This window comes from Haliaeetus albicilla, chromosome 13 (assembly GCF_947461875.1).
Source record: "Haliaeetus albicilla chromosome 13, bHalAlb1.1, whole genome shotgun sequence".
In the NCBI taxonomy this organism is placed as follows: domain Eukaryota; kingdom Metazoa; phylum Chordata; class Aves; order Accipitriformes; family Accipitridae; genus Haliaeetus; species Haliaeetus albicilla.
Window position 1 is genome coordinate 37,147,732 of NC_091495.1, and position 22,389 is coordinate 37,170,120.

General features: G+C 52.0%; 3 protein-coding genes across 4 annotated transcripts; all 3 read right to left on the reverse strand.

The window, feature by feature from the left end:
- Nucleotides 1–2,753: 2,753 nt before the first annotated feature.
- LOC104315861 (protein phosphatase 1 regulatory subunit 3C-B-like) lies at nt 2,754–4,447 on the reverse strand. Its single transcript, XM_069800879.1, has 2 exons — nt 4,325–4,447; nt 2,754–4,208 (listed from the first exon to the last, which is right to left on the reverse strand). The coding sequence occupies exons 1-2, from the start codon at nt 4,336–4,338 to the stop codon at nt 3,299–3,301; spliced, it is 924 nt and encodes a 307-aa protein (XP_069656980.1). The 5' UTR covers nt 4,339–4,447; the 3' UTR covers nt 2,754–3,298.
- Nucleotides 4,448–9,712: 5,265 nt separating this feature from the next.
- On the reverse strand, nt 9,713–12,223 carry GINS4 (GINS complex subunit 4). The gene is made up of 7 exons (XM_069800880.1): nt 12,075–12,223; nt 11,751–11,837; nt 11,335–11,448; nt 10,757–10,854; nt 10,405–10,493; nt 9,921–10,011; nt 9,713–9,809 (listed from the first exon to the last, which is right to left on the reverse strand). The coding sequence occupies exons 1-7, from the start codon at nt 12,171–12,173 to the stop codon at nt 9,713–9,715; spliced, it is 675 nt and encodes a 224-aa protein (XP_069656981.1). The 5' UTR covers nt 12,174–12,223.
- Nucleotides 12,224–12,566: 343 nt separating this feature from the next.
- GOLGA7 (golgin A7) lies at nt 12,567–19,948 on the reverse strand. 2 transcript variants are annotated; one of them, XM_069800882.1, is made up of 5 exons: nt 19,761–19,948; nt 18,131–18,283; nt 17,673–17,774; nt 16,427–16,490; nt 12,567–13,845 (listed from the first exon to the last, which is right to left on the reverse strand). In XM_069800882.1, the coding sequence occupies exons 1-4, from the start codon at nt 19,869–19,871 to the stop codon at nt 16,443–16,445; spliced, it is 414 nt and encodes a 137-aa protein (XP_069656983.1). In that variant the 5' UTR covers nt 19,872–19,948; the 3' UTR covers nt 12,567–13,845; nt 16,427–16,442. The 2 variants fall into 2 exon arrangements, with proteins under 2 accessions (XP_069656983.1, XP_069656982.1); XM_069800881.1 differs by having other exon boundaries at nt 12,567–13,848.
- Between the last annotated feature and the right edge of the window lie 2,441 nt (nt 19,949–22,389).

The following is a 22,389-nucleotide window of genomic DNA, read 5'->3' on the forward strand; positions in this document are numbered from 1 at the left end:
TCTTCCTGTTATTCAGCAACAGTCTCGCACATGCACCAAGTCCGCAGCCTGCTCACAGACCCCATTCCAAAGTTCACATCCTTTTTGGGCTCTGTGAGAGAGGGAACGCAACAGGATCAGGGAGAGCAGTTGGGAAAGCAAGCAAACAGTCTGCCAGGAGCCCAGGTGAATTCAGACAGCGCGGGCTGAGGAGCTCAAAGAAGACGGAACACGCACACAGGTTCCTCCATGGGCGTGGAGTGGGCACTGCAGTGACACAACTGCGTGAACGGATATCCTCCCAAGGCGCCGCTAAGCAAGTCCTGCTGTGGGGCAGCTTGTGAAGAAGCTGGGAGCAGAATCCCCTTCTGGCTGCTGAGAGCATGCAGAGTCTCTTCACAGGGACAAGGTGGAGTCCATCCCTGAGCCTGCATTGGAGGAGATCGAGGGAGTTGGCACTTGCCGGAGCCTACCGTATGTGGAGCTATTATTGTTCCTTCCGTGAGGACACAGGCACTAGCACAGATCTTTGCATGACGCCTGGAACAAGTTTAATTCCGGAGGCCCCTGGCATCCATCCACGCTGAAGGGTCGTTACAGACACGAATGAAGCCTGTGTCCCTGGAAAGCTCTTCAAACAGCGAGTTGGCTTCTTGGCAGACGAGGCACTCACATGCCACCAGCACTAGTGGAGGAAAGAGAAACCGAAGTCAGGGAAGTCAGGCAGCTCGGAGAGACGTCAACTCAGAGGGTGGCAGGAGGCCAGGGACAGTGGGCTCTGAAACCTGGAAGGCTGAGGTCACATCACTCAGAGCAGCTCCTGAGACACAGCAGACTTGGACTGGCACTCCAGCTACCGCCTGGCACTGTCACAGACTTGGGAATCACCCCCTGCTGCCACTTGTCCTGTATTTTCATACCATCCACACCTCACATTGAGCAGACTCATCCAGAACCACGCCTAAGCACAGGACACTGCAATCAGGTCCCAAGTACCAGAAAGGAGCCAATGGAGTGACAGAAAACCCTTCCTCATGACAAAGATCTTATCGCCTCTCTCATTTCAGAGGCATCTGAGAGCACTGAGCTAGCCAGGTACCCAGATTCCTGGGAAGGCATCACTTCCTCTACTACTATACACACATCTCGCCTCCCTGTCGCACAGGGCAGCTTTACAAACAGTTCAGGACAGGAAGTTAGCCCAAGGGGCGAATTACTGCTGATGATTAGCCAAAGTGGAACTTGTTGGGGCACGGGGACCAGTCAAAGGTCAAACACCCGGCATTACAGCCCTTCCGGGGGAGGATGCCCTCCGCAGCACAGGTATGCGCAAGGCCAGCTGAGGCTAGTAAAAAGAGACCAGTCTGCTTGGGGGAGACTTCCCTCGGGATACCGCCTTCACCTGGCTACGGAGTATCAACCTGAGGATGGGATTTAACAGGTACCCAACAAGCACATAGGAGCAGAGAAGAGGGTCTGGGAAGATCCTGTTGGTCCCCTGTACAGCGTGTTCCAGCTGCTGGCTTAGCACTGCTACACCTGTAACGCCAAGAACACTTTTAGCGCTTCAAAGGAAGACGCATGCCTGCCTAAACCACGTCCTGGGAGAGGCAGCTCTACAGCCACGTGTGTAACTGCCCATTATGCCAGAGCCGTCACCCATCAGAACCAGGTCTCGTGCCGGCAAACTGGTCTGACCGGCCACCTGAGCTGGCAGCCCCTGCCCTAAGAGGGGCTCAGTTATTGCATTCCTTCACCGTGTCACCCGGCTGTGGCCCGTCAGGGCAGGCCACGCACCGGGCAGCACACGCGTGGCCGGCACCCACGTGCGATGACCGCCGGGCGAGCGTAGGCAGCCCTGCCTGCTGGCTACAACCTCCGGGGCTCACACCAGGACGACGCTGCCGACGCCCCAGGGCCGAAGAAACCGAAGCCGCGGCCCCGGCGGGCACAGCGATCGCATCCCCCTCCGGCTGCCTCTTGGGCCGCAGCTTCGCGTTGCCGCCCGGCGGCCGCGGGCGAAGCCTTCCCCGCCCCAAACCGCAGCTTCGCCCCGCAGCGCACCCAGGGCGGGGACGGCTGCGGCGAGGCCGGGGGCGGCAGCGGCGGCGAGCGCCGTTCCCAGCTTTGTGCGGCGGGACACGGCCCACGACCGCAGCGAATCGCGGCAGGGCCCGGGGCTCGGCCCGGCGACCTTCGGTCCTCGGCGGGGGCTCGCCAAGGCAGCGGCGGGGGCGGGTGGTGGTGGTGGGGATGCTCCCGCGGGAGGGCCGGCTCCGCTCCTTCGCCCCGGGCCGAGCAGCGGGGGACCGGTCCGGAGCACACCCGGCACGGGGCGGCGCTGCGGCGCGGCCCGCACCACGGCGGGGAGGCCGCGCTCCCCGGTTAACGGTCCGCGGCCGGGGCCGGGCCCTGCCCAGCCGCCCCGACCCCCCGCCGGGCGCACCGGGAGAGGGAAGCGGACAAGGGCCCGAGGACCAGGCGGGGAAACGGGACACGCCGGGCCGGGCCGGGCCGAGCCGGACCGGGCCGGTCACGCACTCACCTGCCGCCACTGCCGCCGGGCCCCGGCCCCGCCCCCGCCACGTGCCGTGCGCGCCTCCGCCCCGCGCTGCGTGCGCTGACGCCAGCGCGCCGCCCGCGGGGCCGCGCCCGCAGCAGCGCACCGCCGGCAGAGGGCGCCCAGCCCCACCCCACCCCCGCCGGCCCCGCCCACTCCCCGCCCCTGCCCCGCCCACCCCTCCCCGCCCCGGCGGCGGCGGCAGAGCCAAGACTCGCGAAGCGCCGTCACTTTATTAACTCCCCGTTACAGCAACAACGACCGGAGGCGGCCCCGCCCGGTGGCCTGCGCGCTCGGTCACCCCCGCGGCGAGCCCTCCTCGGGACCGCCCCCAGGGCAGCAGGCCCCGCTGGCGGCTGCTGCCGCAGCCCGGGAGCGGCAGCTCTGCCGAGACCCCACCAAGGCACTTGGGCGGCACCGGGACCCCCGCGGCTCACAGGGCTGGCTCCCACCCGAAGCGGCCGACGGACACGGCCGCGGGCCGCAGCCGTCCCTTCGTCACTCCCCTACTCTCGCAATAGCGTTGCCTCGAGAACCTACGGGCAGGAGTTATGCCAAGCAGAGGCTTCCAGCCTGTACGGCAGGAGCCAGCAGCGAAGAAGCTTCCGTGGAGAGCGGCAGCTGCTTGTACAGCAGCAGGCCAGACACACGGAGGAGCTAACGAAACCGTGAACAGCATCTTCTGCGGCTGACCCCTCCCCAAAGACCCTTGTACCGTAGTCGGGACATGGGACCTACACCTCCCCGCACACTGCCTTCCTACCAATAAGGAGCCTGGGTCTCTGAGCGCCGCCAGGTCTGCAGGTGAGAAAGGACCAGGGCGGCAGCCCGAGAGGTGCCAAGATGCTCCCAGGCCCCAGTGGCACCCTTCACGGCATGGGAGGGAGGGCGGATCATGCCCACATGGCAAATCTTGTAGTTTCTCCCGTGGTTGTTGTCCCAGTGGGTCTTCTGTCCGCACTGGAAGGAGATGCAGAACTCTGTGGGCCTGCGGGAGACGGATGGCTTGGGCAGGGCAAGCTCAAAAGAGAAGATGTCTGTGTCGGCCGAGCCGTACGTGCTATGCATGTACTGGCAGGAGATGTCCCGGAAGCTCTTCCAGCCATCGAAGCTGATGCGGACCATCACTTTCTTCTCGTACTCAATGTTTCTGACCTTCACTGTCCCTGACAGGGCACGGTCCTGGATCAGGCAGTTCTCCAGGCAGACAAGGTTGCTGTGTAGGCGGCTGCGGAAAGTCACGTAGTCCGCAGAGGGCTGTGGGAAGTCCAGCACATACCTGCACGCTTCTGGGCGTGAGTCCCACAGCCTAGGTCGGAAGCAGGCGAGGTCAGACAGGGCATGCTGCAAGTCACAGAGGTCCTCCTCAATCTTTGAGAAGAAGCGGACGGCCGTCAGCGAGAGCCCCTTCGTGTCGGCAAACACGACTCTCTTCTTCTTCTGGCCCTTGGAGCTCTTGGTGCTATCTCGCCGCTCAGGCTCGGGTTCTGCGCTCGGCTTCTGGTTGAGACAGGATCGGAGGGGTTTGCGCCCCCGGTTGCCCCGCAGCTCCTCGTAGGAGTTCAGCAGCTTGCGGATGGGGGGCGAGTGGCTCAGGCAGAGCCGCATGGCCAGGTCCACAGGCATGGCCGGGGGGGCGATGGCCCTCGTGCTATACACCTGGAAAAGCCTAGAAGCAAAGAGGGGGTCAGGCGGCGTTGCCCCCAGCTGCCGGACCTCCAGCCACGGCGAGTGCCCCCCCCCCCGCCCCCTCCCTCCCTCCGCCCACCCCCGCCCCGCTCTCACTCGCCGCAGCTCATCGCGTCCCACCCGCTCCGGTCCCGCTGCCGGCGGCTCCGCTCGGTCAATGGAGCCGTGGGAGCGCCGGCGGCCGGGACACCCCGCGGCCGCGGCGACAGCCAATCAGCGCCGGAGACACGCCCCCGAGCGGCCAATAGGGGCTCGGGGCTGCCCCGCCCCGACGGGCTGAGAACGCGCCCCCGGGTCTCCCCCGGCCCCGCCGAGCGCGACCACCCGCCGGCCCGGTTGCGACCACCGGGGCCGGGCTCTGCCCCCCACGCTGTGCCGCAAAGGAGCCCTCTCGGGCGAGGCCGATTAACGAGGCCAGAGCCCGAGCCGGCCCCGCGACCCGGGTACCGGCGACCATCCTTCTCTCTGCCGGGCGACGCTCCTGGCTGCGGCCTTCTCCTCGGGAGCTCAGCTCCCTGCTACGGAGCTCAGCTGTGAAGCGGGCTGACGGGAGGAGCAGCACAGAAAAAGCTCCGAATGCCAGAAAAAGGCGAGTGCTTTTTACAAGACCGGCATTTACTGAACCATCAACGCCTGGCGGAGCTACAGGAAGAAGAGGAGCATGTTCCTCTCACATTGTCTTTAGTGGTGGGAGGCTTGAACTCTTTTTATACATCCCTTTTCAGGTCCAAAACCAGCTACTTCCAAGGTGCCTAAGCACAAAGAAAATCCCAGACTCCAGGCTCATCCTCTACCAAAAGTGAATCTAACTCGTAAGTTTCTGACCCCAGTTCCTTGCCCTGAGAAAGAGATTCACTCGCACCTGAGCAGGCAAGAGACATTATGGTGTCCCTGACACCTATATTCAACATCACCTTCTGTTCAGCTCACATGTGACTCCTTGACAGAAAAGACTGTCACCTAAATCAGATCACCCCTGCCCTGTAGTACCTGCTAATCTCTCCAGAGCTGTCTAGCCATTTATGTTAAGCAGCCCTGATTGCTCCTGCTGACAGTACAGATTTTCATCAGCTCATGACACAACCTACCTATCAAGTATTTATACACAGCTTTCCCTCGCCCCTGTGTCTGAACGTCTCCAGAACAATGCAAGACACCTCTCACAGGATGGCCAGGAGAAGTGAGCTTGAACCCAGTGCTTGCTGGCAAAAACCTGCAGTTCAGCCCCAGCCTCAGTCAGCAAAAACAGCAGAAAAAGAAGCAAGAGAGTCAAAGCAGCACCATCCCCTAGAAGGACGTGTGGCACTCGTGTCTCTGCTGGCCAGACACTCCTGCCTGGGGAGGAGCAGGACAGAGAACTTTGTGGGTGACCAGGGGCCAGACGCACTTGCCTGGCTGGGCCTGCAGGAGCTGGAGGTGTCTGCTGGTGGCCAGTGCAGCTGGGTACCCGCAGCATCGGAGCAGATCCGTCTGCTGGACCTAGACCAGACATCCCGCTGTCAGCACGCAGTCGGCACGCTGCGGCCAAAGCCCTGGCTGGTGACGACGCTCAGGCCCGAGCTGGAAGCAGCGCTCCCCGTTTCTGAGGCCAGCGTCGGAGACAGGCAGCATCACATCCTTCTGCAGAGGTCAGCTGGAGGATCAGCTACCCTGCAAGGTTTAACTGTGGCTGCAACTGCCCAAGTTACAAACCCAAGCAACATCTCCTGAGGTCATGACAGCAAACTGCCCCCCCCCCCCCGCCCCGTTTTGAACTAAGGGCTCTTGCTCAAGGTCTCGCAAGTTGTCTGCTTTTGAACCTCTGAATACTTGAAATTTTTCCCCGCAGAACTTCCAGTTGTTTCCCCACAGTGTAGGAAAGTTTGCATAGGTAGCTGTTGCTACTAAGGAATTATCATCCTCACTGGATCACATGTAATTTATTTGAGATCATTTTCCTGTAGATACCCAGGAGAAAATAAATAGAACCACCTTCGGATTACTTTTCCTAGACAGGACTTTCAGAGGAACAACTCCCTTGATACCAGCTCTAACACAGATATTTCTCGATTCTGGGAAAGCTACTGTCACCCAGAAGCACAGCAGCCTGCAGCCAGGGTTAACCAGGGCAGTGGAAGAGAAAGCCTGCAGAAAAATCCCTCAACAGGTTTTCCACATTTCACACATGACTGGGGTCTAATGGAAGACAGTCCCCCCGTGCACTGTTGTGATGGGTGGCATACTAGATGTATGCTTACAAGGACAGATGCCCTCCAGCACATACAATGCCGGCGATGAGTCCATTTTCAGCAGTTGCTTTCAGAGAACCATCCTTTCATCACATCCTCTCGTGCTGACAGTGCGTTTCCCCCCCACTTCAGTGACTTGGGCAACTGACACAGACATGAAAGTCTTCCTAGCAATGAAACCACTTGCCCCACCTTTCTCCTGCACTCAGGAGAGCCGATCCGGCTCAGGCTGGGAAATCACAGCTCACCATCAGTGCCCTCCTTGCGACCTCTTTCACCATCCACCTACTTTGCATTTAGAGCTAATCACTCAGTAAACCCAAGCTATCTCCACCTTGGAGGGAGCAGAGAACAGGGGATGTATTTGAACTCAAGCTTTACAGCAGACCCCATGGAAGCTGGAAAAACTGTTCCCACTCTGCACATTCTCTTCCAGAGGCACAGATTAAGGTGGATGGACTGCTGGGTCTTCTCCTCCATCTATAAGTACAAGCCAAAGGCATCACTTCCTTGACAAAGCTGCAGACACTTCCCCTTCTCCCAGCACAGACAGAACAGGGGCACAGTGTTAGCAGTAAGGCTGTACCCAGTCCCAAAAGTGTCCCGGTATTTAGTCGTGGAAGGACACAAAAAGCAGAGAGCAGCATTTTCAGGTATGCCAAAACTGAATCTCACTATGAGCCTGACTGATTTCAGCCTACTAGCCATCTTCAAAAATCCTGCACAGCCTGTGATGAACATTGTCTTGTGCCGGCTGTCAGACTCCAGAGAGGAGCTGTACTGAAGGCAGTCTGGAAACAATCAGATCCAGTTAAGATTCAGCCGTTGGAAGAGGACAGGTGCCCCTTATGCCCACATTGCTGCAGCCACGTGATATGCAGCGGTAAGGCAAGTACTAGCTGTCTGGACAATTCTTCAGTCAAACTTAATAGGGCCAAGGAGAAAGTCTTCCAGACGTGCCACCTAGACATTCTCCAAGCAGTCCTTCTATAGCACGTTTCTGCAGCAGCGGATTAACGATGACTTTGGCTGGGAGCTTCAGTCACCTCTGTGAAGCAGCCTGGGCTGTAGATAAAGGCAGGGCACAATCCACAGCCCTTCCTGGGGGGCTGTGCAGAGGTATGTGCTACTGATTCCAAAGGATTAAACTCAGCCTCCTCTTAACATCTATACTTAAAAGAATCTTCTTTATCTAAACGGATTCATTACGAACACTATAAACCACACATGCAAAGCCACTCACACTACAAGATGCACTGTGTGACCCTCTGCCTGGCAGAGGAAGGGGAGTGTCAGAGGAGCACTGGCTGCTCCTCACACAGACCGCCGTGCAGGGAAGACCCTGCCCTGAAGGAACACGAGCCACTGTCAGTCCACGCACCTGACAGGCACTGAGCTGAGGTAGCATGGGACACCCTGGCTTCTCCACCAACTAGAAGAGGCATGCACAGGTCACCAGGGCCAGAGGAGCTTTTCCTTTGCGTGACCAGCACAAAGGAAACTATTTGAAGGCAGCCTTGAGCTTGAGGATTAGCTGTAATAGTGGTGCAATGTCCCTGAAGTCAGCCAGTCCAAAGAAGCAGGTTGGAAAAGGCCGGAAAAGCAGCAAGGCCTCTCGCCCCCCTCGCTGGACTTGATCTACATGCAGAATTCCAAGCGATGAAATAGCAGCACTTAAACCCTCTGTGCAGGACCTGCTCTGGCGTTGGCTTTACGCAAAGTCTGCACATGCAGCAGAACTGCAGGTTGAAATACAAATTTTACATGGGCAGCATAAAGACCCCATGGCTGTGGCACAAACACCCTGAGCATGAACCAGTTGATCTGGTTAAGAGGAGGTTTGTGACAAACCTGCAAATGCTGTCTGACATTTCCAAAGCTTTGATTGTGATTGCAGCATTCACAATCTGATCAGAGAAAACACAGCTGCCCATGGCTCCTGGAAGCACTCACTCCTTGGCCCAGGGCAAGAAATGCCATTATCAGCACAAGGTCCAGGTAGCAATTCCAAATCCAGGCCTACTCTGCAGGCAAACCTCAGACACCTGTAATGGCAAGGGTGGGTATTTTACAAGGATAGGGCTATTATTGCCAAAATGCCAGGAAGAAGCAGCATAGCTCCTCTCTGGCCATATTAGAAAGGGCTGTACTGACACACCTGTATCCACACCGGGACACAGGCTGCATAGGCAAAACAAAGCTTGTGCAGCCTTCCTTCCCCAAAGACAGGGCCCTTCCGAGGAAGGGCAGACTTGCTGTTTGGTCCGCATAACAATGCTTCAAGGGAGAAACTCCAGGCTAGTAGAAACCCTGAATTCCTAAGCTCATGGCCATCTCCCAGCTGATAGTCAGAAAGACAAAGGGAACAAACTTCGTAAACTCTTCACCCTCCCTTCCCACTGCAGGTAAGGAGCTGGTGCCAAGCACCACACACAGGACCCTATGGCTCTCCCCTGCTCGCTCATGACATTTCCTCTGCTCTGAATTGCAGTTTCCATCCTTAATGTGTTCCAAACCCCTCCTGCTCTTTCTGTAAGAATTAAGATTTGCTCTGCCTTCAAATATCTTTATGTGTGGTGGTTTTTTGCTCAATGGACCATATGCCAAATATGGTGCAGAAGTATCCCCCTGATTCACCTCAGAGCAACAGGCCACTTGCGTAACATCCAGGGTGGTACAGACCCTGTGATGAGATCAAAGCTGACAGGGGAAGGTGGAGTTCACATAGCTCGTTGCCACACCATTCGGTCAGTCAGTTTCCACCCAACAGCCTAATTTAAAGAATAGTGCCAAACTGGAACAGGAATGAACACACAGCTGCAGGTTTAAAAGAGAGCACCCTACTATTTGCAAAGGCTGTATTCGCCTTAAAGGATAGATGCGCTCCGTGACACAGACTGCCCTCGCTCAGGAGCACCAGAGAAAGGAGTCTGGCCATATTCCAGGCATGTCATAACCAATTAGGAGTTTGATGAGCTGTAGGCGCAACAAGCCCCTCGGCATCAGCAGAGGGAAAGATGTCCTGCTGGTTTATTTGCGTGCTTTCAAGGGTACCCCTTCCGACGCTGCTGCTGCTGCCCTGCCCAGCCACGCCACGGCCGAAGGGGACACGGCCCGCCCCCCCCCCCCACGGCCCGCTCCGCCCCGGCGCCACCTGCCGGCCACGGGAGGGCCGGGGTGGGGGGGGTCCGCAGCGGCTGCAGCAGCCACCCCCCGGCGTCACGGCCGTCCTGGCCCTGCACTTACCATTCGCCCCTCAGATGAGCTGCACTGCTCCCGAGGCCACCAGCGGGGCAATGGTCTTGTACCGGATCAGATGCTGCGAGCCCTCCTCCAGGTCGATGGTGTACTCTCTGCCAGAGATGGATGTCAAGTTAAACGGCCTCCCCTGCCTTGCTGTAACCCGCGACGCTTTTGGGAAACAAGCTTATTTTCGTGCACCGCACAGGGAAGTGCCCACCTACCTCTGCTCATCTGTCTCTGGCTCGACCAGGATGTTCTCCTGCCGCTCCAACACCCTCAGGAACACAAAGGAGTCCAGGTTGGGCTTCGGAACTGCAAACAACGGATTCGGAGCACAAGCTTAGCTCTTGCTTATGTTCCTCTGCAGGACACCAAGCTAACAGAGGGGTGGGAGGGACAGCAAACTCATGGCCAGTAAAGGGAATGCTAGACACTTCTGATCAGATGTAGTGTGCGCTGCCTCAATGTAAGACAAGACTCGATGGCAGGGGCGAGCACGATCCTCTGACAGCAGCACCAAGGGACAGCAGCATCAAGGCACACACCACACAGCAGAGCAGCGTTATGACACTGTTATCATGTCATCTTTGCTTCTGCTGAGCGCCAGCTGGAGGACTAGCCCATAACATTTCATGCTCCTCAGAGCTTTCCCCACATCCCTCCTGCTGCAATTTTCAGATTGCCGTGGAGTCTGGATGTACTCACCTGATTTTAGGAGAGACACTTTCTGCAGGTTGGGCGGCATGTGTTTTAGGGCCACGTTTCTCAGATAAGTCTCTGTGTTTGCCATGTACCTGAAACAAAACATTGGAGCATTTACTGGTTTAATCAAATACAAATTTGTGGGGAGAGTACTGACTCAAAACGCCAGCAAGTGACACCTCCTGGTTCCACAGGCATGGCCAGAGACAAGCCCAATGGCTTCCCTGGTAACTGCCTCAGAGTTACCAGAGTTATTTTATTTCAGCTCTTTTCTTGTCCATAAGAAAACCTCCTGGTAAAACCCGAGTTCTATAACCTATAAAAAGGGAGGGAGATGCATCCAAAACATACTTACTCTTTAGCAAAAGCAAACTCCTCTGGTGACAGAATGGAAGGGTCCCCTTCGGCTCGAGACTTCTCCTTCTCCAGGACATGGGGGAAAAACTTCTCTATCTGATATTGAAACACAATGCTAAAGACTGAAACAGACTTTTCCCAGTAGTTCAGTGGCTACTACCCCCACTCCCCAGAGGCTTCCCCTGCAAGCAGCAGTCTACTGCTGTATGGGTGTATGCAGCAGCCGCAGGCCTGCGCAAATACCTGCTCCTGAATTAACAGCAATATGGCCAACTGGGGTCTCCAAGCTGCAAAACCGTATGTGTACATGGCAGGACCCAGGCAGAACATGCAAGCATTCAATTGTGCCATCCTGGGCTTAGATGAGGTAAGAAAACACTCATAGCAATGCTGTGATCCTCCTTCAAAACAACTGAAAAGTGTGTCCAAGGAATGAATTCCTTTGGGTTGGACTTCAGAGGACACAGAGCATGGGCTTTAACTAAGTGCCTTGCTGAAGCAGGAGGCCTTGTATGGGTAAAAATCACTCCTGAAGTCACCCTTTTTCACCCCCTGGGCAGCAGAAGCAAGTATTACCTTTACAAGCCTACACCGCAAGTAGCTGCTGAGCACGTAACGGATCCTTTCAATCTCCATGCGGTGAATGCTGACCTTCAAGTCTCCTCTCTTTGCCCGTTTCAGGTTTGCCTCCTGCAAGGAAATACAATGAAAAATTAAATGATTGAAATGTCAAACAGAGAGGAAGACAGGTTTTGTACATAGGGCCCAGAAAAAACAGACTGTGACTGCTTTTGGCGACACCAAGCACGCTATTTCCTTGTATCTCCCAGTTCCCCCTCCAAGACAAGCTCAAAAAAGGTACTCACAACAGCCTTATCTCAGGGACAGAGGAGCAGATAATCCTGGCAATCCCAGAGAGACCCATGCATGTATCTGCCAGGCCAGGCAACCAGGGCCTGCCTTTACCACCACCTTAGCCCAGCAGAACCTACCATATGGTCCAGCTGCTCCACAACACACTCGATGATCTCAGGTTTGCTCTCCAGTAGCTCTGGAGCAAACTTCTCGTTCAGCCAGGCCTGAAAGAAGACACACTGTAAGCAGAAGCGAGGACTGCACCTCCGATAGGCCCCAGTCCCCAGAGAGGCCAGAAACTCAGCCCTCCCCATCTCCTCCGGCGAGCCTAGGGACCCGGCCCCCAACCACCCCACATCTGTCCTACAGAGCCCAGCGTTCGGTCACCCACCCCCCGCCCCCATATCTCCCCAGGGAGCTCAGGGGCCCGGCCCTCAGCCGCTCTCCCCAGCCCACACTACCTGCTCCAGGCTGCGGATGAGCTGTGCCGGGGTGAGCACCAGTTCCTCGCTGCCGCCATCCGAATCCCCCTCCGTCCCCTCACCGCTCGCTGCCGCCATCTCGACACAGCCTCCCGCCAACAGCTACGGCCCTCCGCGCATGCGCGACCCGCCCCACCGCGCAAGCGCTTCTCCCTGCCCAAGCGAGCGCCACTGCGCAGGCGCCCGGCGCCGCAGCTGTGACCTCCACTGCGCATGCGCCCCACCTCAAGAAAATGGCGGGGGCGCTAAGGTGGAGCGAAGCACCACAGCTGCGTGCGGTCAGGAGCCGTGGAAAGCTGCTGAAAAACAAAGCTATATTAACAGCGGACAAAAAGGTTGCGGCTTAGGAACTGATCTTGAAGCAATGCTGGCTCTGTTTGTTCGCAGCCAAGACCCTACTACCGTAGGAGTAAAAATCTCACCGCTAGTGCTACTGTATGCAAAGCAGTGCTATCAAGTATGACACAGACACAGTTTAAGAAAAAATTTACTAATCCATTAGTACTTCTGCCAATATTGCAACAGATGTGAAAGGCAAACACTGTTACAGTTTAGAAAAAACAAGTTTTATACAATTCAAATATTAAACAAATCTCAAAAAAAAAAAATCAGTGGCTGAGTAATAAGCCTGGAATTTCAGATCCAGTATTAGCACCTACAGTACCACCAAAAGCCAAAACACTCGATCTGTTCTGCATAAGTCTTCTCCTTTTCTAAATTCCTGGAATTCCTTCTACAGTTGGACAATGACGCTCAGAACCTAAGCTGGGACATCCTTGCTTTGATAAGGGAAAAGGATGTAAGAGAAAAATATTAAGCCAGCTTGGTTTGTAGGAACTTTACTTTTGCAGGTATTGCCGAGGAATGTTGATGCATGGGGGATACTAAATAATGCACAGTTCTACTTTTCAATAGGTGTGCCAGCAGACAGAATTAAGAAACCATCTTACACAACATCTAACAGTTTGTCAAATCAATGTTTTCCTATAAATTATATATAATAAATCCATAAAGAAACAGTTTTACACTTCACATATTAATCAGAGTAGGGTAGGAATTGTTATGTTTATTGGTTCAGCATCCATTTCATTGTACTTACTGTTTTATGAATGAATAGACCCCCCTCTTCTGGTGAGCATTGACAGATGCAGTAACAGCACAGATACAGCAGTAGAAAAAACACCAGTATTAAAGTCTGGCTGTTCCTCCCCCTTCTAGGAACAACCAAAACATTAAAACAAGTAACACTTTGCCTTCTGGTTTTCCACGAGAATCAGCACAGGAAACACAAAACGCTCGTTGCCTTGAGTCACTTCTTGCCAGGCAGAGGCACTGTGTATCCCCTCACTCCAATACTGAACTGGAGGGAAGGCCTTGTTTCTGGAAAATTCCCCACTCTGACTTGCAGCTTTCCAAAGCCCGATTGATGGACAGAAGGTTTAAGAACTAGGGAGGAACAGCACTGCACTTACATGACTAAAACTAGACTTCCGTTGCGCTAAGTGCCCTGTTTCTTTCAGAAGTGTATGTAGCTCTACCACTTCTGCTTTTTCTTGAAAAAAACTAAAAAGTGATCTCATTGCTTAAAAGTTTGCCACAAAATGGATGCTGACCAGCTAGGTCACCCCATGTGGAGCAGTTTTAGGAAGTTAGTCCTTGTAGTAGATGGCACTGTGGATCTGGCAGCAGAGAAAGGAATGATGCTCTAAAGTAGGAGGTAGGGGATACAGCAAGTCCACCGTTGAGCTATCTGCTGGAAAAGAAATTTCATATCATTAGAAACTATTACTAGATAAGACCAACAAAAGCCTACACAAGCCTTTACATAGTTGTATTTTGTTATCTTAAGAGGTATGTAGCAGGAAAGGTAGGGTTACCACATGCTATGGCGAGAGTAGCAGGAACAGAAACCAACACTCCGGATTTCATTTGTTTAACAGGAAATAAAGACCTTTAGCTCTTTGTTTCTTTCTGCGTAACAGGCATAAATATTTCCAATCTCTTTTCTGTACACATTGCCAACAACCTAGACTTAGACTACCATCCCAGGATCTGCAGAGTACCTAAGACAAAGGAGCCAGTCCAAACTTTATCCTTTCAAAAGCAAAGATTCATGAAAGTTCAATAGGTATTTTGGAAACCTAGGGATAGTAATTTTGCAGTTCTATACTGCATGCGATTAGCATGATCCTTTATTTTAGCCTCTTTCAAGTACCCTGAGCACTCTTTTCACTTTGTGACTCTGCCACACAGTATCATGAAAACTAAGTGCGTTTCAGCAACTTTTTCAAGTTAAAGCTACCAATAAGCTAGAGGTTGCTGGCCACTGTTAACTGAAAGCATCATGAGTAAAGATACCAGAGTGAGAGCTGGAACAGCATCCAGCTGAAAAACTGCAATAAAAAGTTTTTGTATGCTGGAATACACTTGGAGACAGAGTCTTGCAAAGATTTTTCCCCTTAAAACTATTGGGTAGGATAAGGTCTCAAATACAGTAGCAGATCTTAGAGTTCCTCTGAATTTACACAGATGTTGCAGAGACCATTAGAAGTCCTAAGATACACCACCTATTCCTAGCCAGAGTCATATCCTCTACCACAATACAGTCCATGTTTTGTAGAGCCCACGTAGGCTGTGTTCATGAACAGATCATCCAGGACAGTCTGCAGGCTCCAAATGACTAGGAGGAGACAAATACCTGATAAAAGCTTCAGTTCCAGATCAGGCTTACTTGGGTAACTCATACTGCTTTCAAAACAGATGTTTACTGACCACAAATACTTGCAATTCATCAAACTATCCAGAACTTCATGACACAAGTCTTTCTTCATTTTAGAAATTTCAGTTGTTTGAACACTGACAGAACTAGCTTTTATGTAATTGCTCAAAACCCACATCACCTAGGAAAACATCCTGCAAGAACTGCTGTGAAATGAGTCATGACAAATGGCTTGTGCCAAATATATGCAGATGCAGTTGGTAAAACACAAACTTATTCCAACAGCAGAACACAAGCACCATGCAATACAACAGATTCCCAAGTGCTAATAACCAGATAAAGAATGATATTTTGAGACAGAATTGGCATCTACAAGTGATGCCAAGTTACAAGCCAGAGTTGTTTAGAAAGAGGTATGCATCAGCAAGAATCTTCACTGGTTTGCTTTACCAGAACTTCTTGTCATGGTTTGCTCCAGCTTGTAGTAATTAATCTGGTTTATATGCACTGTAAATATGGGTCAATCATAAGCAGACTACCAAAAGAGAAATCCTAGAGATAGGTAGCAGAGGCAGGTTAGAAAAAGCACTGAAAGAATTTAGTAATACTACCAAGTATAGTAACTTGCATTTTCCCTTTAGGCTGTGTAAGGTTTGACTCTTAGAATATGGCATATTCTAAGATTCAGGACAGCAGATAAGATATTCTATATTTATACAGTATCTTATCAAGTGTTTCTGAGCAGAAGAGGTTTGGAAGAATCCCACCACTTGGCACATGAAACCAAAATGTCACCCCAGGCAACAGTAGTTCACTGTTCAGTCCCTTCTGGAACAGAAAAGCTGCCATTCAACAGTATATAGAAGTGAATCTTCTACATACTTAGAACCAAGAAGGTAAAATCAATTAACTTTGATTTGTTTAGGATTCTGGGGCTAATAATATTGACTTCTAGGCAAAATACAAGGGGATCCTTAACATGCTGTTGTTATGACCTTGATCTCACATGTGCTCAAAACACAGAGGCTTTTAAAATAGACCCTGGTTTGAGGTACCACAGAAAACATTAGAAAGGAAAAGCTGTATCATTGACAGCAGTATAGGAAGAGCAGGTGCTAGTATAGCACCATCAACGATATTTCTTGAATATTTTTCTCATGCTATTAGTACGAAAACTGGAAATCCAAAATAAGCATTTAAATAGTGACCTATTTTGAAGCCTAGATTTAAGGGTTAGTCTTAAGTTTGTCTGCTTGGAACCTTATGACAGAAAGAGTTCAAAAGAATAAAAAAAGATTCTTTTATCTACAGAATAGAAAACAATTTTGGACATAATAGAGCACAAGTAAGTTTATGTGTATTTACACAATCAAGACCTGAATCTCTCTAAAGGTAAATCTGGTATCACCTGATCTGTATTAACACTCAGTAGCATAATGCCAAATATTGATATTTCTTCTTATTCAGAAAAGCTAGCCCACACAAGATTTATGTGAACAGCCTTTAATTACATACAGTGGTGGGATAAATATTCTGTCTCAGTATGACAGAATCTACCCCTCTGAGCATAAAAAACAGGTTGGGATTGATCTAGGATAAGATTAACATGTACCTGAGACTCCACAGTTTTATCTTCCACTGGTCATACCTCTGTCTTCATAAATGGTAATTTCAATCTGCACAGAAAAGCTGTTAGGGAAACATACTATAAAGAGATTATGAAAACATAACAAAAAAAAAGTGGAAAAATGTTAAGATATTAGAACCTTTGATCCTTCTGCTTCATACCTGCTCTTTCAAGGCCAGTTTCAGAGCTACAAAGCAAATGGAACAGTACACATAAGAGATGCCCCGTCAGGTCAGATCAGTGGCCTATCCAGCCCAGGACTGTTCTGACAACAAGACCACAAGATGCTGTGTACGGAGGGTTTGTGAGCCTTGCCACCTTCTGTTAAATTTCAGGAAAGGTTATGCACTAGACAAAAGTTAACACTTCCATAGTTCAGCTACTAAGTCACTAACCAAACTGAAAATGCTTTTACTCAAGTTGAGTGGTTTTTTTTCGAGGAGGCGTATGCACAGAAAAATGCAGAAAACATATGGAGAACAATGAAGTCATGTAGGTGACAGCTATAAGCTATTTAGACAAATACATAGATAACCCAACTGCAAGGAATCAGCCTTAGCATGCATTTAATTGGCATTCTGTGTTTCAGGTTGCTCCGGTTTCAATATTCTCAAAAAATTATATGTGTTACTCATTCTACCCCCAGATTGGCGACACAAGGTCTTTACAACTACTAAGGTAATAATTAGATAAAATGCCTGCAGTGTGGTTCAAGAGTTGAAGAAGAAAGGTTGAAATAAGCCACGCTAGAACCAAGAGCAAGTGCTAGGCTGGTATCAACTTACAGCGATGTCATATGACAAAATCTTCACCAGAACCTGAGTTGAGGGTTGCAAATTAAACAACAGCCATCTCTTGCTTTCACGTTATCAACTTCTATCCTACCAAGCTGGTCACTTTTTTTCCAATCAGACAAACTGCATTTTTAGAGGTCACTGAAATAGAGGAAGCATCTAAGTGTTGGGAGTACTCTCTTTATGCATACTGCATTTTCAAGGAAGTCTCAAAGGATGGACTCCAATACTGCATTTTCATTGTCTTTCGATGCGACAAATCTGAATGTACTAAAACCTGACCAGAGAACAGTACACAACGGATAGTAACAAAACTTATCACATATTCTGCTGTATCACAGATCAAGCATGATCAGAGGGTGCCACACGGAGATAAACAGGTAGCACATCATAGGCGGACAAACCAGGAGACAAATGTAAGAAACCACGAAGGATACAACTCTTAGTCCTCTTTCAATGGGGTCTGTCAGAAGGAGGCCCTGAGGAGCATAGATCTTCTCGTTCTGTTCCTGAATGAACTTGGCAATTTTCTTTAGAACCTGGTAACAGAACAGCACAGAAGCCACAGTTCCTTCATCAGGTTTCCCAACATTAGAGTCAGAGCCCCAGCAATATCACAGATATAGCAACATTAGGAGAACCCAGCATGCAACCAGAGACAGAACTTCCGTGATTCCTCTGAAGTACAAGCAACCATTACATTACTCAAATTGACTAATATAGACAAGTCTGTCTGATGTATATGTGAAATCACTCTGCAGTAAGATTCAGAGTCTATATGGAATTTGCATGACAACAGCACAAGCCATAGAAAACCTACCAAGAAATAAGTCTTTGACTGAAGTCTGTAAGACATACAGCCTTCCAAGTAAAAAGGTAAACAAAAGAAGTGCACCTTTTCATAATGTGTTTCCATGCACAAGAAGATGGTATAGGCAGTCAGACAGGCGAGACACCCTTCAAGGTAAGATTGGCCCCCAAGTTTTTCAGCTTCTGCATAGAGGTTATTCAGTGTTCGGACAGTCTCTTCAAACTGCTGCCTATCAATCTGCAAGAGAAGTCAAGTTTAGCTGTCATGCCCTGCACATTTCAGAACTCACTGATATCTTCAGATATCTACCTTCACTTATTGCTTATTTGCACTTCGACACTTTGCAGCCACTGTGTTTAGAGCCAAAGTCTGAAGGGCACTTTGAGTTACAGACCGGTAGTTCTTCATTAAATATCTGCCAAGTGATTAGACCAAGTCTGAATTCCAACACAATGTGAACACAAACCAATTAAGAGTAACATAACTAAACCAACAATGCAATTCAACTGGGGGGGGGGGGGGTGGGGGGGAGGTGGGGGGGTGGGGAGAGGGGCGGGGGGAAGCTTAGTTCACACCCAAAGAGATCTGCTAGATTAAAAAGAGCAGTTAGGGAGTGGATTGACAGAGCTAACTCTTAATATCAGTAATGCCTTGCTGCTGCTGCAGTGCTGGTCAAACAACGTCTCAACAAAACAATACAAAACAAAAAAAAACGAAAAAGAGAAGAAAAGTGCAGTCAGAAAAAGAAAAGGCTTTAGCAGGGAGTGTTTGTTTTGCTATCAGTTGAAGATATTACATCTGACAGCATTAAACAAAATGAAAGTACTTGAGACAGTACTTGTGAGGCTATTGAACAGGCTCAGCAGAACTGGCTGGACTCCACAAGAGAGGACAGCATTAATGCACGACAGTACAACAACGCCCGCTTTATTCTCACAGACATAATGAACACATTCTATTTTACTGCTACAAAAGACAACTGCCTTTCTCAGGATTAAAGAAAGCACAAAACACCAGCAATTTCATAAACACTGAAGAGAAGTGTTTTGAACTATTTTTCACGTGGCTTTTCACCGCAAATTAAAAGCCTTTGCTTACCGCAATTGATCAAAAATGCCATCTGGACAACAAACAATGCTTTTATGCCAAAAAATAAGCAATATCCAAAGCAGGATATGCCTTTAAACTTTGAAATCAAGCCTGTCTCACACTATGCATAGGGCCGTAACAGAAAGAGAGGATTAGAAAGCACTAGCCGCCTTAAACTTAAAGACAGCTGTGAGACCTTAGCATACCACCCTTGGGGTGCACTGGAGGGAGAACTGTTCCCCGGACAGGGACACGGGGGAAGAAACCCACCTCCCTCCCACACCCGAGAGGACGGCCCGAGGTAAAGGAGCGGAGGTTTGTGCAACAGACCTCCCACATACTCCAGGAAGACGCGGAACCGGCCTACGGCCACGCCACTCCGTCAGGTCACTCCCGTACGCCAGCCGGGCGCCAGCCGGTCCCCGCCCGCCCGCCCTTACACCCAGCGGCCCGGCGGGCGTACGCAGGGTCCAGCCCTTCCCACCGCCGAGCGGACTCGAAGACGCCGTTCCCGACGCGCACAGGGCAAGCTGCGAGCGCCAGCGGCCGCGGCCAGGCGAGGCGGGCGGCGGGGACCGGCCTCCGGGCTGCCCGGAGGGCTCGGAGCGGGCCCGCCCCACCTTACCCTGTTCTCCAGCTCGGGCGGGAACTTGCTCTGGAACTGACACCGCGTCCCGCCGCTGTAGTCGCGCTGAATGAACACCTTGCCCGACACGGGCGCCTGCTGCGGCCTCATCGCGCCGCCGCCGCTGCCGCCGTTCGCGGCCGCCGCCGCCCGCTCCGCTCCGCTCCGCCGGCCACCGCCGCTCACTTACGGCTGTCGCAAAGGCGTCGAGACGACTCCGGGCTGAGGAAAGGGCGGAAGTGCCGTCTGGCGCACGCGCCTCCGCCTCACCCACCCTCGGCGAGCGGCAGTACGCAGGCGCAGCGCCGCGAGGCGGCCGAAAGGCGGGGCCCGCGCATGTGCGCGCACCTCTTGCGTCCCATTGGCTGCGTGGCGACTCCCCCCCCCATCGCGGGCGTGGTTACCCCACGTGCACACCGCGTGGTACAGCCCCGACCCCCTTAGACAGACGGTACCATCGTGGCCCCCCCCGCCCCCCCCCCCCCGCACGCAGACATGGCACCGTCCCGGCCCGTCCCGGCCCGCCGGGCCCTGTGAGAGAACACCCGCTCCCTCGGCCTTTACTGGCCCCGGTGTTAATTTCACGATGTTTTCGTAGGAATTGGAACCGGCGGCACAGAGCGGCCTTCACGCCGGCTTGATTCCGCCCTGGTTGTGCTGATAAAGACCTGATCTCGTTTCCAGGCCCGCTAACCGTTGACCTCGGGTAGTCCGGCTTCTGCGAGGCGTAAGCCAGGTCGAAGGTCATTCAGTTTAAGGAAAACCTGAACACCTTAGAAAAAACAGGCAAGCAGCCGGGGAAATTGTGGACAATCTCAAGCCAGAATTTTGTGCCTTCTTTCTTCTCCCCGGTTTGAGGTCCGTCGTCATGAGATGGGGCTGGGGGGGCAGCCAGCTGGGGAAACGGCCCCATTGCTGCCCCCTGCACCCCGCGGCCCCGAGCCCCTGCTGTCCCCGGCCCTGCCGGCACCGGGCCCTGCTGGGCTGCTCTTGGCCGGGGCTCAGGGAGGGGGCCGCGGGGCTGTACGGGAGCTGGCACGTTAACCTGGGCCTCCGGGCCAAACACTGTACTGGGGTGATGACCTGCCCCTTGGTCAGCGCAGAGTTTTGCTGCCTCCTCCTATTTGTCTCCACATAATGCTCTGTGAAGCTGCTTTGTCCTCCCACTTGGGGACTACACGGGACAGGCCTGGACTCGTGGATCCGAGGCGTTGAGCAGCAAGACAAGGGCTGCGTGAGCAGCACCCCTCTGCTGAGGTCTTTTACCTTTGCGTGTAGAGCATTGCATTGCTGAGCAGCTTCAGAACTGCGGTGATGGGCTTGAAAGAGCACGGTATGTTTTCCAGAGCCTTTGGGAGCCCAGCAGAGTGTGTTGTGGGCAACAGGACAAGAGATTTGCAAAGAGATAGTTCAGTTTGAATATTCTTTAGACAGTGGGAAAATTCGTGTGCTTCAGCTAAATGGCCTCTGGATCTAATAACATTATCTAAAAACATTTTAAATGAACAAAAACATAAGGTGAAGGTGAACCTCCTTGGGAGATGGAATGTTTCTGTTCAGTATAACAAGTGCCGTGGCCTCCACAAAACCCCTGAAAAATGACAGTACCCTTTCAGCTAATTCAGAGAGCAGGGGAACTAATTGAAAATTTCTGACGTCTCTACGGCAAGCTGTGCCCACAGGATTAAAAAAAAAAAAAGCAGACACTAATTATGGGCACAATTACTGAGCCTGGGCTTCAGCACAGTCCTCAGCGAGTATTTTCTGAGGTCACAAATGAGAGATACTAGGAGCAAGCCTTTCTGCAAAAGCTGTCAGTGAGTTGTTTAGTGTATGTCTGCGTTAATTAATGAAGTACTTCCACAGAATTACTGCAGGAGCTTGATGTCCAGTGGCAGCAAAGTCTTACAGACACACCATCGGCCAGAATTGGGAAACATGTCTTGGTTGAATCCTCCTTGTGTAATCCTTGTTCCTAATTCTGTGACTTGTGCATATGAAGCTGATCTCTTGCCTTCAGCATTCCTGAGAGTTTTTGTCTCATCTGGAAGTTGTGAAATCATAGATGATCAGAAGATACTGTTCCAAGGTTCAGAAGTTAGCTAATCAGTGACATGTTTATTTAAAGAATTATTGGAAACCATCACTTGGTGAACAAAAATTAAAGGGAAGCAAGACATTTGGGACATTCAGTTTCATTATATTTGCTTACTGCAGCTGCTCCTTCTCAGTCTGCTGAAGCTTCCACTTAGAAGATGATATGCAGGAGAGGAGTTCCCAGGCATCCCAAGGAGGAATGAACTCAAGTGCAGACACGCTGGCCTGGGCGATGCTCCATCTCTACTGGGTCAGTATCAGAGCAGACTGGAGGGCCTGACCTGCTTCCCACAAACCCAGGCACTGAGGCTGCTGTACCGGACGAGGAGGCGTCCCCAGAGCTCAGCAAGGCTCACAGAGGTAGGACACGCTGCCAGGCCATGTGCCACAGCTGTGCGGGACTTGCCCGAAAGCCTTGTAGGCAGGGAGGGGGTTTCCTGGGCTTGCTGCCTGCAGGACAGGGCATGTGGGGCCAAGCCAGGCTGTGGAGCATCCCCAGCTGGCTGCTCAGACACTGCTCTGCTGGCATTTG